The sequence below is a fragment of the Camelina sativa genome, chromosome 13 (assembly GCF_000633955.1).
Source record: "Camelina sativa cultivar DH55 chromosome 13, Cs, whole genome shotgun sequence".
NCBI lineage: Eukaryota > Viridiplantae > Streptophyta > Magnoliopsida > Brassicales > Brassicaceae > Camelina > Camelina sativa.
The window spans coordinates 22,757,399-22,773,752 of record NC_025697.1 but is presented as its reverse complement, the minus strand read 5'-3'; the positions used below and the strand labels follow the sequence as shown (position 1 = coordinate 22,773,752).

General features: G+C 35.1%; 2 protein-coding genes across 2 annotated transcripts; both read right to left on the bottom strand.

The window, feature by feature from the left end:
• On the bottom strand, positions 1,947–5,431 carry LOC104737588 (probable galactinol--sucrose galactosyltransferase 4). Its single transcript, XM_010457797.2, has 4 exons — positions 3,483–5,431; positions 3,223–3,400; positions 2,763–3,136; positions 1,947–2,685 (listed from the first exon to the last, which is right to left on the bottom strand). The coding sequence occupies exons 1-4, from the start codon at positions 4,977–4,979 to the stop codon at positions 2,107–2,109; spliced, it is 2,628 nt and encodes an 875-aa protein (XP_010456099.1). The 5' UTR covers positions 4,980–5,431; the 3' UTR covers positions 1,947–2,106.
• On the bottom strand, positions 7,713–9,458 carry LOC104738516 (glycine-rich cell wall structural protein 1-like). Its single transcript, XM_010458682.1, has 3 exons — positions 8,603–9,458; positions 8,538–8,550; positions 7,713–8,484 (listed from the first exon to the last, which is right to left on the bottom strand). The coding sequence occupies exons 1-3, from the start codon at positions 9,456–9,458 to the stop codon at positions 7,713–7,715; spliced, it is 1,641 nt and encodes a 546-aa protein (XP_010456984.1).

The following is a 16,354-nucleotide window of genomic DNA, read 5'->3' as shown; positions in this document are numbered from 1 at the left end:
AAAAAAAAAAAAAAAAAAAAAAAAAGAGACAACAACAAAACACAACACACAAGAATGTCTTTTGGATTCTAGTAATGTCGCCGAACAAATTGAAAATTGGAAAAAAACTTCTGAAGACGTGTTAGCTTTGTTCAGCATCTACGGACTTTGGGGGTCTTCTTTTTATTTTTTGATTTCTTTCTTTTTCATTATAAATAATTTTATAATTAGCAAATCAAAACATAGAAAGAAAAACAACAAAAAAATAGGAAACAAATACACACTTATTATACCGATAAATTATTTTTTAGAAAGTAATAAACCACTATCTTTCATTTTTCTAACCTTGGTTAGTTAATTAGTTGGTATCAATGATTAACTTCTAGAAGTCATTTAAATTCTTTTATGTTTTTTTTTTCTTTCACTTAGCCAAAAGAAGAAATCAAGTGATTTTTCTATATCTTTCAAATAAGTATGTCATTCTAAATTTTTGTTTTTATTTTAAATTCTAAATTTAGTTTATGGCTTTTTTTGAGATTTTTCTTTTAAAAAGGTGGTCGTAAACCAATTTTACTACAAGAGCCACTTTAGCTATCATCCAAACAGCAAACACCAAAACAATCTTATTTTTCATTGTTAATTTTATATTTTCTATTAATTTTTTTTTACGGGTTTATATCGCTAATCAGCTAGCTTATATTGTAATTGAAGCAATGAAACTATTTTTGTCACACCATAATAATTTAGTCATCAATTTGCCACAATTTTTTCCTTCACTTTTGTATTACCCTATTGTTCTTGGAATTTAATAATTTAAAGGAGACATATACAGTAAAACCTCTATAAATTAATACTCTATAAATTAATAAACACTATAAATTAATAAATTTTGGTGGTTCCAAGTCGGGCCAGTGTAAAAATTAACAATATTCGATAAGATAATAAGATAATAATTTTTTCGAAATCTCCTTATAAAATATGGTCCCAATAATATCATAAATTAATAATTATGTAAATTTTTATATATATATATATATATATATACTGATATAATAGTGTATGTTTCTCCTAAAGCTCAATTCTATAGAACAATTGTAATGTTGTATTTTCAACCTATAATAATATCTCTAAAATATTTTATAACATGTCATACAAATAATTAAAATTTAAAGTTTTAATTTTTAGATATGCATCATTTACAATTTGATAATTTGACAGATTATTAAAATAGGAGAATTGATATTATTATTCATAGATTTGAATTTATGTGTCTCATGTGTATAAGTCAATTTGTCTATAATATTTGTAATTTATTGTAAATAGTGCTTTTTAAATATTACAAGTTCAATTCCTAAACCATAAAATTTATAACATCCGAAAGTTTAATCTTATTTTGCTATAGTTGTTCAAATTCATAATTTTTTAAAAAATAAACAATTAAAAATATATCTATAAATTAATAATTATTAATTTACAGTATAAAATAATAATTATTAATTTACAGTATAAAATAATAATTATTAATTTATAGATAAATTAATATTACTATAAATTAATAAAATGTCTTAGTCCCAACATTATTAATTTATAGAGGTTTTACTGTATATTCATCATGTATGACTCGTACAGTACGAGTATACAAAAATAGCCGTTACGGTGCCATTGTCTTATCTTATGACGTACGTTGTCCAAAGATCAACATCAGGGGTCCTTTCTGCACTAAACATTGACTAAGATACAAACATAAACAAACCAATTTCCTTTTAACTTTTATTTGGCAATAGTGAAACAGATCTTCTCCCAAAAATAAAATAAGATTTCGAAGAATAATTTGAAACAATCTAATGATATGAACATACCTATATAAATTTTACGTAGTTGGAGTAATCTATCTTCTAAAATTGACCTATGATGTTGTTCAACTTTATTTTATTTTATTTAACAATATATTTGACTTTAAACTCCAATTGAACCGATAAAAAAAATCCTTGTATATTAAAATATGCTTAATAATTCTCCAAATTGAAAAGTAAAAAACCGAACAGAGAAATTCAGATGCTGACAACCCAGCTTCTGATCACACAATGCAAGAAAAATTAAAAATAGAAGCAAAATCCAAAAAAAGAATTAAAAGGTGAAAGACAGATGAGAGATGCCACCAGATTGTTCAACCCAAGGAACAGAGAAACTGAGTTTACCAGTTTCTTCTTCCCACATAAACTCAGCTTCCTTGTCGTTCAAGTAACACATCACTGGAGCTACACTCGAATACGCCATGAAACTTCCTTCGCCTTTCAAGTCAACTCTTACAATGTTATCACCAGTGACCTCCATGTTTTGAACAGTTCCGACGCAGTTGAACATGTTGATCAACCCTAGAGGAGCAAATCTAACCCCTGCGCTTCCCAGTTCCGTGACTGGCACGAAACTGAATAGATCAAACGCAGATGGTTCTAGGGTTATCTTGATCGCGTCTGATTTTGAGTTCATGAAAAGGATTTCTTCAGATTGCTGCTTGTACACCAAGTAATCTCCGGTGTAGCTCACTTGAGAACCTGCAGCTTCTGGGTTTTGATCCCATTCGATGTCCGAGACATGAATCGTTCCCGAAACTGCCGTGTAACATTCTTTGTAGCCCTTGATCACATGGTCCTTTGGGCTCCAACCAGCTCCTTGACAGTTGAATGCTCCGATTACTCCTCCAAACTGCAATAAATCAATTTCTGCGATTTAATAAAGTTTCTATCTTTAAACAAATAATTAGATTGTAAACAACTGATTACCTTGTTGAAGTTGAAGATCTTGAGGATTGATTCTCTGTCAAACAAAGGGTTCTTGAAGAGTGAATCTCTAGTGGGAAGAGCATAGTGGATACACCTTGGGATGGTACCATCAGAGAAAACAAGTTTCTTGATAAGATCAAAGTTATGTGAGGCTTTGCCAAGATGGTCACTGAGATAGACAGGGCCACCGCAGATGGCTCGAGATGCAGCGTGGTACTCGGCACAGACATGGTCTGATTGGAACATGTCCCAATCTGGTTGAATCATATGACCCATCCAAAAGCTGTTGTAAGAACAGTGAATCATGTGCACTCCCTGTAGCCAATACACTCCTTGTGGGTCACCATTTGGGTCTTGCCACCAAAAGTCATCACCTGTTCAAAATTCAAAACATCATTAATGCTTATAAACTTATAGAGACAATATATGGAGTCCAAAGAAAAATCTTCATATATATTACCAACTCTGCCGATAGAGATTTGCTTTGTGGCCAGGAAGAAGAACTCATTGCACTGTTGCATACTGGCAATGACTTCGGTTCCATTGAAATTCTTGATCATGGATTCGGTCAGACCACCGTAGTAAGCTTTAGCAAGCTCCACTCTTCCTCCATGTTCTTCTGCTACGGACTCCAAGGTCTAAAACCAAAAACATACTTGTCAATGTATAGAAGAAACATGGTATGTGTATGAAACAGAGTAATAATATAAAAAAACTTACCTGGAAAACATCAATCTTGGCTCCTGTAACACCAACTCTAGCAAGATAAGAGTGCATGGAATCGTAGAATTCATGAGCTTTAGAAGGATGAACAAGACCAATCCCAGCTTCCTCAATCTTGTCGACTGCAAGATCAGTCATTGTACCACCTAGACTAGGTGAAAGGTCAAAGGGAACAACCTTGGCCTTCAACTGCGTCAAGGTTTCAGGCCTAACACCATTCCAAGCACCACACAGAGCATGCCACACATATATATCATCCAAACTCTTAAACCTTGTCCTCAAATCCCTTGTGAAAGCCTCCATACCTGTTCCTGAAGCATCCTCAGAACCCAAAGACTCTTCATTCTCAACCACATCGAACATTGCATTTAGTTCTTCACTCAAAATCTTAATCTTTTCATCAAGCTCGTGTAGATCTTGTTCTCCAGACTCACGAACCAGCTTCCGTCTCAGTATAATCGCCTGAATTCGCTCGGTTGCTTTGTAGATAATCATCTTAGGCTTGTGAGGATCGAAGTGAGATGCATCAGATGTTATAAAGGATCCACCTTTATAGTTTCTAAACTTCTTACACTCCTTGAAGCTGGTAAGCCTTGCAGTCATTTGCTCTCCACCAAGAACAAGATTCTCAGCGTCTTTGTCTAGCTCATCACCAAAGTTAATACTTTGCCATCCATCATCAATGATGATGAACTTCGGACACACGCCACCATCTTCAAACTCCTTCACTCCGGTCCAAATGGTTGCAGGATCAACGGTCAAGTAGCAAGCATCCCAAGTGCACCATCCAAACTTATCGACGATTTTGGGAAGTTTCTTCTCTTCTAGAAGCTTGAAAGTGTTCATATGGACACGAAGTGCACTAAAGGCCTCTCTCATGAGGTTATAAGGATTGTCACAGATGTGAACGTAGGCAATGGAATTGAAAGATGACTCTTTCACTTGAGTAGAGCCACTCTCTGCAAAAATCAAGACATTACCTTTTTCACCAGGGTGAAGGACAGCTCTGAAAGGTCCTTCTATGATTGGTATGATGGCCACATAGGAATCGATCTCAGGAATCTTTAGCATCACCCACTGAGTCTCGGCTTGAATATCCGACCCGGATTTCCCGATCCAAGCGGTCGACCACCACATCTTGAACCGGAATACACTAAGAAACTCTCTGTTCTCGAATCTTCCCAAGGAGTTTGTGAGAAGATCGGAGGGAGATTCATTGGAGAATCCAAGAAAGCCTCCTTTGTGAGCGTTGGCTTGAACTCGGAGGAGGATTGGGACAGGAGCATCAGTGGCTATGGACTGAGATGCAAAAGGTGTGAAAGTGACGTTCTGAGGGACATCAAAGAGGATCGGAGAAGAGTCTTTGGCACGAAGGATCCCTTGGGATAGGTTAAAAGTGTTTGATTGCAATGTTGGCTTAGTTTGTGGAACACCAAGAGGTTTGGTTTCAATGACATCGATGATTGATGCAAGAGAATCGTTAAGCGGAGCCATTAGAAAACAGAGGAAGCGGGCAAAAAAAACAGAGGAAGCTTGCCAAAAAAACAGAGGATGGTTGGTGATGAAAATGCTATCTTCTGCTTTCTATATATATACATAGAAAATGAATAAAGTGGCAATGAAATCATACTGGGAGATCCTTCGAGTTTCCATAACTTTGCTTCGTATATATCGTTTTATCTTATCACATTTAATTACACCAAATCTTCTTTGTTTAGCTATGAGATTTTTTACTTGCACAAGGAGATTGATTTTTATGTAATTAATACGGAGAAATATATGAGTGTCGCTATTAGGGAAACTGATGTATATACGATATATAATCGAAGGATCTCCCGTAATATATACTTTACATTAAAAAATTTGGACGACCAAAAAGATAGAAAATTTACGAAGAAGATAGGGTTTGTTCTTGCGAGTTCAAGAAACTGCTAAAGAAAAGGAAATCAAAAGAAAAGCAATAAAGGTTAAATATAAAATAAAATTTAAAGTGTCATATTATTCACACCACACGTCGCTTCTTAATGTCTGCGTGCATGCAAGCTACTTGGCAACTCTGATGCTACAAAGACAAATAATCGTTATTATAGGAAGTATATATTTTATCTTCTATTAACAAAATGAAAAATATCCAATTAAGTAATAACTAATCTAAATGTCTATTGAATAACTTGGATTTCGAATCTCCGAAGAGAAGTTTTATATATTTGCGGATATCTACATATTATTGTGCATTATGTATCCCATTTTGGAAATTTCAGATATTGTATTTAGCTTAAACAAATAAAAAATATCGTACAAACGGGATGATTGTCGGATAAGACAGAACATTATAGAGTAACTTTTGTTAGGACGATAGGGTTTCTCTTTGAATATTCTTTTTGGGATACAATTTTTCAAAAATACCTTATTTTTCAAACTTAAGCTATTAAAAAATTGCAAATTTTTAAAATTTGTATGTAACTTTATAAATATATACATAAATTAGCTTTATGTGTCTAAACTTTTTTATATATTTTATAAATACTTTTTAAAAACCTTTAACTGTTTAAAAATCTTTTAAAAACCTTGTAAAAACATTTTAAAATGTTTTAAAATTTAATAAATATTTGGATCTAGTCTAGAGGTAGTAGTTATTATCTAGAAGTACCTTGTAAACCATATAAAACTTTATAATTTTTCATATTTAAAAAGGGGTATTTTTGAAAATGGATAAATGAAAAATATTTTTGAAAAGGGATACACCAAAAGAGGTATTTCTCAAAAATTCTCTATTTAAAATTAATCAAATAATGCCAAATCATATTAAATAAAATCGATATTAATAAATATTTTAAAAAATCAGTAACAAAAAACTGAAATATATTAATTTAAATAAATCCAAACCGACACATATTCTCGTTTAATTATAAAATAGAAACTTTAATTCTCTTTTATAAACTAAAACTAATAATAAAATCTAAATCATAATTCAATTTGTCAACTCAAAGCGACATGTAATAATCTATTTTAATTGTAAAAACTAAACTCTAATTCTCATTTGTCAATCTACATATAATTTTGTTTAATTATAAAATCTAAACTCTAATCAGTAACCTCCTCCCCTTTAATTTATAATCTATGTTGCATATAATTTTTTTAAGATCTGTTTCCCGTTTCTGAAACGTTTAGAAACAAAAATTCGTAGAAACATGAAAACAAGTCAATGAAACACAATTCTTATAGATCTTTGTTTGAAAACTCCATTTCCATTTTGAAAACACGACATAATTTTTTTTTAGGTTAGAAACTTAATGGTTTTTGTGGAATAATGGTTATGATTAATAAGATATACAATGATATAATAGTGTTTTCTATTGCAACTATGCAATAAACTTACCAATCAAAAAATCTATATATATAATGTTCTACAAAACACAAAAAATGATTTGTATTTTTTGTTTTTTTGCGTTTTTGCCTAAAAATATGAAAGAAAATTCATTATACAAACAAGTGTATAAAGTTGTCTATTACATTCCACATTTCCGCGTAATATATCCAACTAACATAATTATTTCATTATTTGTTTTTTCATTATGCAATATATGTAATTATGCGATTATGCAATGTTAATAATTAAAGCTACAAAATTATAATTTTGACAAAAAAAAAGAAGAGGAATCACGTTATTGGCGAAAAAACGAGGAATCACGGTAAAAAAACGTAGAATCACGTTCTGGCATACAATAATAACATAACCAATTTTCTTTTAGTAATTATGTAATCTAATCATATCTAAATCGTTTTGTCATTCAAAAAAATAGGATTGCAGATTGTAATCTATTCAATTGCAGGACGGGGTAATACAATTATGACCCCGGTGCATTATTTTTTTTTTTGGTAAAAGGTTAAGTTTCCCTGGTGCATTATTGTTCTGCTTTGGCCATTATGAATCGAACGAAAACATCGATTGATTTGAACTTAATTATATCCATCTTATGAAAAGAGTTTATTGATATCATATACTAGTACAAAGGAAAACAGGATAAACTTCATAAGTGATAACAATGGGAATGCATGCAAAAAAAGCAAGCAAGAAAGAAAGAGAATGCATGCAGACTACTAAGGAGCGTACGTGCATTACATGCTAGAATTTCTTAAAACTCAACGCCACCTAGACCTTTTCGAATCATTCCCGCTTCCAACAATATCAGTGGCACCACCTTCAACATATCTACCAACGCTGTTTCAAACAACATTACCAACAAACTTAACAGCATCGACACCTCCACCAGCACCAGCATTTCCACCAGCACCAGCACTTCCACCGGCACCACCAGAACCACTTGCTCCTCCAGTACCACCAGCACCACTAGGACCACCAGCACCACTAGGACCACCAGCACCAGCAGCACCACCAGCACCCGTAGCACCACCAGCACCACTAGGACCACCACTACCACCACCACCAGTACCACTAGCACCAACACTAGCACTACCAGCACCACTAACACCACCACTACCACCAGCACCAGAACTACTAGCACCACCATTACCACCAGCATCAGAACTACCAGCACCACTGCTACCACCAGCACCACCAGCACCACTTGCACCACCAGTATCAGTAGCACCACCATCACTACTAGTATCATCACTTTCACCAGTACCACCAGCATTAGCACCACTAGCACCACCTGCACCACTTGCGCCACCAGCACCAGTAGCACCCCCTGCACCACTAGCACCACCAGCACCACTAGCTCCACCGGCACCGCTAGCAGCACCAGCACCACCGGCACCGCTAGCAGCACCAGCACCACCGGCACCGCTAATACTACCACTAGAAACATGGGTACTAGTAGCAGTTCCATCTCCACCAACACTACCACCAAGACCATCTCCACCAACACTACCACTAAGACCATCTCCAACAACATTAGTTCCATTGGCACCACCACTAGCACCACCACCAGCACCACCAGTACCACTAGCACCACCACCAGCACCATCAGCACCACTAGCACCACCACCAGCACCACTAGCACCACCAGTACCACCAGTACCGCTAGCACTACCAGCACCACTATCACCATCATCACCACCAGCACCACTATCACCATCATCACCACCAGCACCACTGGCACCACCAGCACCACCAGGTCCACTGGCACCACCGGGACCACCAGCACCACTAGGACCACCCGCACCACTGGGACCACCCGCACCACTAGGACCACCAGCACCACTTGCACCACCAGCACCACTATCACCACCACTAGCACCACCACTAGCACCACCACTACCACCAGCATCAGCACCACTAGCACCACCAGCACCACTTGCCCCACCAGCACCAGTGGCACCACCAGCACCACTAGCACCACCAGCACCACTAGCTCCCCCTGCACCACTAGCACCACCAGCACCACCGGCACCACTGGCACCACCGGCACCACCAGCACCACTAATATCACCGCTAGACGTATCACTACTAGTTGTAGTACCTCCAGCAGCACCACTATTACCAACTCCTACAACAATGCTATCAACAACTCCTTTGTGATCACCTCTTCTAGTACCACTTCCTACAACCCGCCTGTGACCACCTCTTCTAACGAAACCACTAACACCATACATGACGCCTATTTCACCTTGAAAAGTACCATCTATACGGTTTCTTCCACTTCCAATAACGCCACTATCACCTTTTCTAGAACCACCGGCATTATTTCTAACAATGCTACCAACACTTTTTCCACCTCCGTCACCAACAACTCCTCCTCCCGTTCTTATATTAGAACTTGCACCTCCATCTTCGGCTGCAAAACCACCGCTGGAACCACCTTGAGCTTTTATACCATCCCCGACAACAGCACGAGCACCGCCTGCTCCATGTATATAATGCCGGCTTTTGCCGCTGCCACGACCACCTATACCAGATAATTTTCCCAACACTTGGGTTGACATCAGTAACGCCAACACAAATGCCATTACCCAACCCCTTCTCACGACCATCTCCATATATACTCTTACTCTCTCTTTTTATATATTAATATACGCCGATTCTGATCAAGACAGATAACCAAACAATATAAGCTCAATCAGAACCTGTGATTTGATTACTAGATACCTTGGCGGGAAGCCGTATTTATAGCAAAAAAAATCCATCACAAGCACGCACACGTGTCTTCTAAGTACTGGTTCATTACTAATATGAAAACCCACCCAACACTTTTAAATCTTGAAAACGCGTCCAGATTCTTCGGTCGACATGGATACACAATATATACTCTTCTATAATATGATATTAAAATAGAGCTGATAATGATGGTCACTTGTAAGAACACTCATGCGTTCTTCTAAGAACAAGATATTTCAGACAATATTCTTGCTCCATTCATTTCACAGTGCTTCTTAGTGGAATATTTCATGTGGAGCTCAACTTGCATAACCGCACTTCTGCTAATATACTAAAGTTGCATCCAGGAAAGAGGTTTGGTCACGATTTTTCGATAGCCTGGCTACACTAGGAACATTTAGACCTCAACGGTTTATTATTGGTATATATATGTTCTAAGCAGTGACCCTTATATATATATATATATATATAAGATATGAACGCTTAAGAATATAACCTAAACGAAACTGCTTCATACCATTCAACGCGACGTAGCGATGAATAAAAGGAAACACGTGATAAAGTGGGAATAAACAATGGGAGTTATCCAACAAAAAAAACAAATAATACTCACTCAGTTTCATAATATATGATATTTTAGAATATTTTTTTTTGTTTTATAATATAAGATGTTTTCAAGTTTTTATGCAATTTTTAAATTAAGTTTATATTTAATATTATGTGATATTGTTTCTGATTGGTTGAATTTTTTTAAAAGTAAATACTTCTTAACAAATGTGTTTTAAGATAAAACATCGTATATTTTGAAACGGAGAGAGTAATATACTTTTACACTTGGGCATGCCGACAGAAAAAAACAATATACTTGGCAATTGGTATAAAGGGAGTTTTGGCAGCGAAATTGTGTCACTGTGACTGACTGATAATCACTGATCACTGATCTCCACTCTCTTCCTCAACTTTAGAGTTTAGATTCTCCCAAAAAGCAATTTTCTTGTGGCTTTTTTGTACAGTTGCGTAGCACAAAATAAATAACAGAATGGAAAGATGACCCAATAAAACGGATTACAGACTTTTTTACCAATACAAAAACATATTTCAGCTTAATTACTGGCATCTTAGAATATTTTTTGGTTAAGGTTTATACATTTGCAATTTTGTTAAAGCTTTCTGAGCCTAATTACAAATGTAGAAGAGTAAAACACAAATCATAAACAAAGTTAGCTTTTTAATACTTCTTTTTGAAAAATATTTATAATTATTTTATTAGATTTAGGATTGTAATTTATATATATTTAGGTGGTAATGTAATCTATGGTATTTAGATTTGTATAATAAAACTAGGTTTTCACGCTGGTCAAAATTTTAGTTATCATATTTTGAATAATAATGTTTCATTTATTTGGTTTATAAATTCCCAATTATTCAGTTTTGAGTCTAATTGAAAATATTTCATTTGTATATGCATCATACAAAACAACACAAATCTAAAATCTATGTATTATCCAATAACAAATTTGATTTAAAAACTATATAAAACATAAGAAGAGGAAAAAATATTGTCCTCTGCTATGTAGCGGTTAAAATTTTTTTCAGCCGCAAAAAAACATTCTATAAAACCCGTGAGAGTAAATAATAATATGCATGCACATTCCCCGTTTGAGACCTATTTATAATATGTTTTGAACTCACAAGGTGAGACACAGTCAGAGACTTGAATTTGGAGCTCAAATTAAATGATTATGTTCAAAAATAAATGATAATGTTCAAATAGTCCCGCACAAGTTCACATTTTTTTAATAAGTTCCAAAGTAACTAAAAATATATTACATGTTGTGGAGTCAAATCGGTTATCAACGCAAAAAAAGAGTTCTCTCTATTTCCATACACCTATATATTAGATGTTTGTAGTTTGTGAGTTCTCTTAAGTGCTTATTGTTGTACATATGTAGTTTGATGTGGGACGTTTATCTATACGAATGTTTATAGATATTTTTCTATTAGATATTTAGATGTTGTGTAGTCATATCGGTTATCAACGCAAGAAAGAGTTGTCACTTGTTAGTATGCAAACCAGTTGATTACGTACGTGTGACAATCGTTTGTATGTTTTGTTAATAGCAGGGCAATGCAGGATATTACATATCAGCGTTATTGCTGGGAAGTGGAAATTGACGACATAGTATCAGCAGATGTTTAACCCGTGCGGTGTCAAACTTCAATACTGTATATGTAAAGTCAAAGATGGAACAAAATTTGAGGACATGGCAAAATTGATTATGGGTGATTACGAACTCGAATCTGGGTAAGACTGTCCGTTTGTGCGTTACAATTTACAAGGTAACAAACATGGTCATCTTAAAGAAGAAGACGAAGGTGTAATTGCTGATAGCCAGACTGGAGAAGGTATTACTAGTGTTTGATTTGATTTTACATACGGGATCTTTGATAAATGGTCGAACTAACATGTGTGTGCCATATACAAGAAAGATTGGGGATAATTCTGCGCCGATGCTACCGATGAGGCAATTACCACCAAGCTTCACCATTCAGATTTTGGATTTATTTTGATTATATTTATTTAGAATATGATAAAAAGCTTCTCAAACCATTCTCATCGGTTATCTTTAGGTAGTGTCTAAAAGAAAATTTAATAATTAACAAAAAAGAAAAGAGGAGAGATAATGTGATCCAAAGTAAGACAATTTAAAACATCCTTTTGACACATGTGCAAAAACAATTAATATTATGCAAAAACAATTAATATTAAATTTATTTAAATAAATTATGCAAAAACAGTTAAAATTAAATTTATTTGATACTCATTAAGTGTGTATCACTGATGTGAATGCCCTCATACTGCACATATATACTTATTAATATAGATATTCTAAATACAAAAAAACAAATTTTGTTTTACATTTTTTAACTAAACCAAATAGTTTTTTTTTTCATGAAAAAACTAATTTTATTAATGGGTCGACTCAATGGGTGAAATTACAAACCGACAACAAAAACAAAATGGAATTTTCCATTGAACAACAATAGAGAAACAAGGCTGGTTCGGGGCAGTTAAACAGAGGTAGAAAATCAGATCTACTAGCACCGACGCATACAAGTCCCACGGCTTTGTGATTTCGTCGCTGGATCCTATTCGTTAACCGGAGTATTTGGATCCTATCGCAGAATCGTTACCAACGGCGATTCAAACCCACTACAAGACTTTTAGAATAGATCGATCATTCGACTCTCCGCCATCCAATGAATATCAAATCCTCGACCTAGCAAAATGACATACTCGGATCCAAGCCCTTGATCTCCGAATCCATGCAACCAAAAAGCCTTCCCGAGGCAAAGCAATCTTCAGACCCGTCCGATGGAAACTAAACATGGAGGCTAGAGAGAGGTGCTGGCTCAAAACAACCTCTCAACAGACAGAACCCATGAAAGTCATCTAAGATCCTAAAAAAAATCTACCGTTGACCACCAAAACACTCACCCAATAAACCCACCTATCCTCATATGTCTTCCGCCGCCTCCGCAGCCTCTAACCTGACGGTTGAGCTGTGAAATACTTCTCTGCATCTCTAATGGCGTCTTCAAACTAGGAGGAACGAGATCTGAAGCCTTTCGTCCTCCGGGAAAGGGACACAGCTGCAACGCATGCCAGAAAAAAACACACCACTCCGGTGATGGGGAAGAAAGCTTGCCTCACTCCTGCTGCGACTCGATCTAGATCTAAAAAGGAGAAGCCTTCGAGAGAGAGAGAGAAATGAACAGTGGAATGATTGTCCTTTTTTAGTAACTCATATAAAATGGTTTTTACGGTTTTTAAACATGATATAAGTGTGATTTTTGAGTCTTTTGATTTGCTTTTTAGGTTATTTTTGAGTCTTTGTAGGACTAGGTACCTATTGGCACAGAAGAGAGCATAATGGAGCAAAATAGGAGGATTTGGAGCACATTCGAGCATTGAGACCGAAGCTATGAAGCTTGGATACGAGTTTAGAGAGTTGCGTTGATTGATGGACTATGCAATACACAAAGAGTCCGAGTTTCTCAAGAACTGAATTGCAAAGCTGTCTCAAAGTTTTCACTAATTGCAATATTAAGTCCATAATGTGTTTTAGATATATATATATATATATATATATATATATATATATGTATAGGATTTTACATGCCTACGGATCAAACTCCTTGAATATTGCCAAATTTTCTTTAGAATCTGCTTTATTGTAACTGATTGCAACTCTCCAAAACAATGGCTTCAACATGTCTGACTTGTGATCTTCTTCAAGTTTCCGTAGATGTGTCTATCACAAGAACGATGCTCTACCATTAGTAACTCTCTAGCAACACCATAGATCAATCCTCTATGCATGTCTGAAATTAAGGTGATGTTCTCACCTAACCCCAAGCTCAAGTCTTCTTTTAATTTCCAAATAAACCATTCTGAATTGGGATTGTTCTCACAATCCTCTACAGCCCATGCTATTGGAAATATCTAGTTATTAGGGTCTCTTCCAACAGCATTAAGCATCATCCCTTGCATAGATTTCTTCAAGAATGTAGCATCCAGACCAATGGTTGGTCTACAATTCTGCATCCAAGAACTCCTCAATGCCTCAAAGCAAATGTATATTTGAGAGAAATACTCACTGCCATGAGCCCTTGTTGTCGTATTAATCTCCACTATAGTATGTAGATTGTTGGTCCATAGTTGCAGCTCATAGTCCCTTAACCTTGCAAATTGGTCATCACACTCAGCTTGCAGCTTACAAATATACGTCTTCTTGCACCTTTAGCATGGTTTGGTGAGATAATAATGTTGTACCTTCTTTTCATCTCATCTTTAATCTCCGGACCACTCATCCCTGGATCTCTTCTAATATCTTCCAAGAAGAGATCAACAATGATAGGTGTCTTTATCGTTTCACACCTTCCTGTTGGATGACCAAGGTGTTCACTACTATAAAGCTTCACCATCCACTTCCCAACCGGATTCTCCACAACACAATAAATGTTCTAATTACAGCCTTTTCATTTACATATAGCTTCAAGCTTGTCCTCTCCCACCTTGAATACACCACATTACGCCTCGTCTTCAATATATATTTGATGAAGTTCTTAAAGTCACTCCCACTACAAAAGAAATGCCTCAAACTGAACACACCATTAGGTAAGCCTCTCTTAGCCAATCGCTCTATTTGTTCTTCTTCAGCGCCAGATTCATCATCAGTTGCAGGATATACTTCATCGTCATCCAGAATTTGTTCCTCACAATTTTCATTGTTGAACACTTCAATGTCCTCCTCGGTAATACCAGCATCGTCGTCCACAATATCATCTTCATGATCTGACTTTGCATGTTTAGATAAACATGCATCTGATTTCCCATCTTCACTATCTTTATCTCCATTCAAATTCTCTGGAAGAACTATCTCAGCAAGTTTCTGGCTTTCTCACCAGCTTCTTTATCTTTTTTTCAAGCAGCTTCAAGTGGTTCTTTTTCTGCCTTTTCAAAGAAGATATCAACTTCTCCCATCCAACTTCCTTTTGCAACCAGTTTATTCTTATTTTTATCAACATTCTTCCACAGAGGCTGCATATCTGCTACTTCCTCAAATGGTAGCTTGTACCACATTCTCCCAAGGTTGTTAACTCTTTTTGCAAGTATTTTTAGCAATACGTCTTGAAAAGTTATCACAGAATCAACCTCAAAACATCAATAACTCCATCAACGTACTTCAACGCTCCATTGTCTGTCTTGAATTGGCAGATTTTATAATTAATGTTATATCAGATTTCTTGTAGAGATTTTATAATTTATGTTATTTTTAAATTGTGTTTTGTTATATGTATAGTACATACATGGAATAAACTGTAAAATTGTTTGGATATGAATATAAGTAATGACATAAATTGTATTTTTTTTTAAACTGAATATATTTTTTTTAAACTTGTGATTCAAAAATACTAATATAGATTTAGCATTAAAACAAAAATACTAATTTGATTCCTTAATTATACTAGAAATTTATACTAATATTATCTAATCTAGTTTTCGGAATTTTTAAAATATAAAGTATGATAAATAGTTAGTTGATACTAATCATACAATAAATAATTTTACTATATATATATTAGTTTATCACATAACTTGTAAGTTTATCGTGATACACCATGATTTGCTTTGTAAATGATAAACACTAAGAGTACTCCAATCCAACTCTATTTTAAAATCAAAATTCTATTATATAGTAATATTTGCTCCAATATTACTCTATATTTTACTTTAAAATAACGAAAATAATAGGATTGCTCCATATATAGAACACAATATGAAGACGATTAAAACAATGCCGTTTCACTCTGTCTGCACACGTGGATTCCACGTCATCATCGCTTAAGAGAGATATTAACAGAGTTAATCATTAAACATGTTTTTGTATGTTTATGCACAAAATCAGAAGTTCGGAAGCCATTTTTCTTTCACTTGTTTGCTTGCCCATCTTTCTATAATTGTGGGGGTGCTTTAATCCGGTTGGCTATTATAATTCTGCTACTAGCTTGTAGGTACGGAACTATGCGTGACATTAATGTTATAAGGTTTAATTATACTTCCACTGATTTATGCCCCATTGTACAATTCTCTGTCTTGATTGTGCATCTTGTTATTTGCATTAGTTATCAACTTTCTTTTGAGTTTGACCGATTCTTTAGTTCTTTGGTACTCGGAGCCACC

Coding starts and splice junctions, on each gene's coding strand:
- LOC104738516 (XM_010458682.1), bottom strand. CDS start 9,458: ATGGCATTTGTGTTGGCGTTACTGATGTCAACCCAAGTGTTGGGAAAA.
- LOC104737588 (XM_010457797.2), bottom strand. CDS start 4,979: ATGGCTCCGCTTAACGATTCTCTTGCATCAATCATCGATGTCATTGAA. Junction 3,401..3,482: donor CCAAGATTGATGTTTTCCAG/GTAAGTTTTTTT, acceptor TTTTGGTTTTAG/ACCTTGGAGTCCGTAGCAGA. Junction 2,686..2,762: donor AGATCTTCAACTTCAACAAG/GTAATCAGTTGT, acceptor GATTTATTGCAG/TTTGGAGGAGTAATCGGAGC.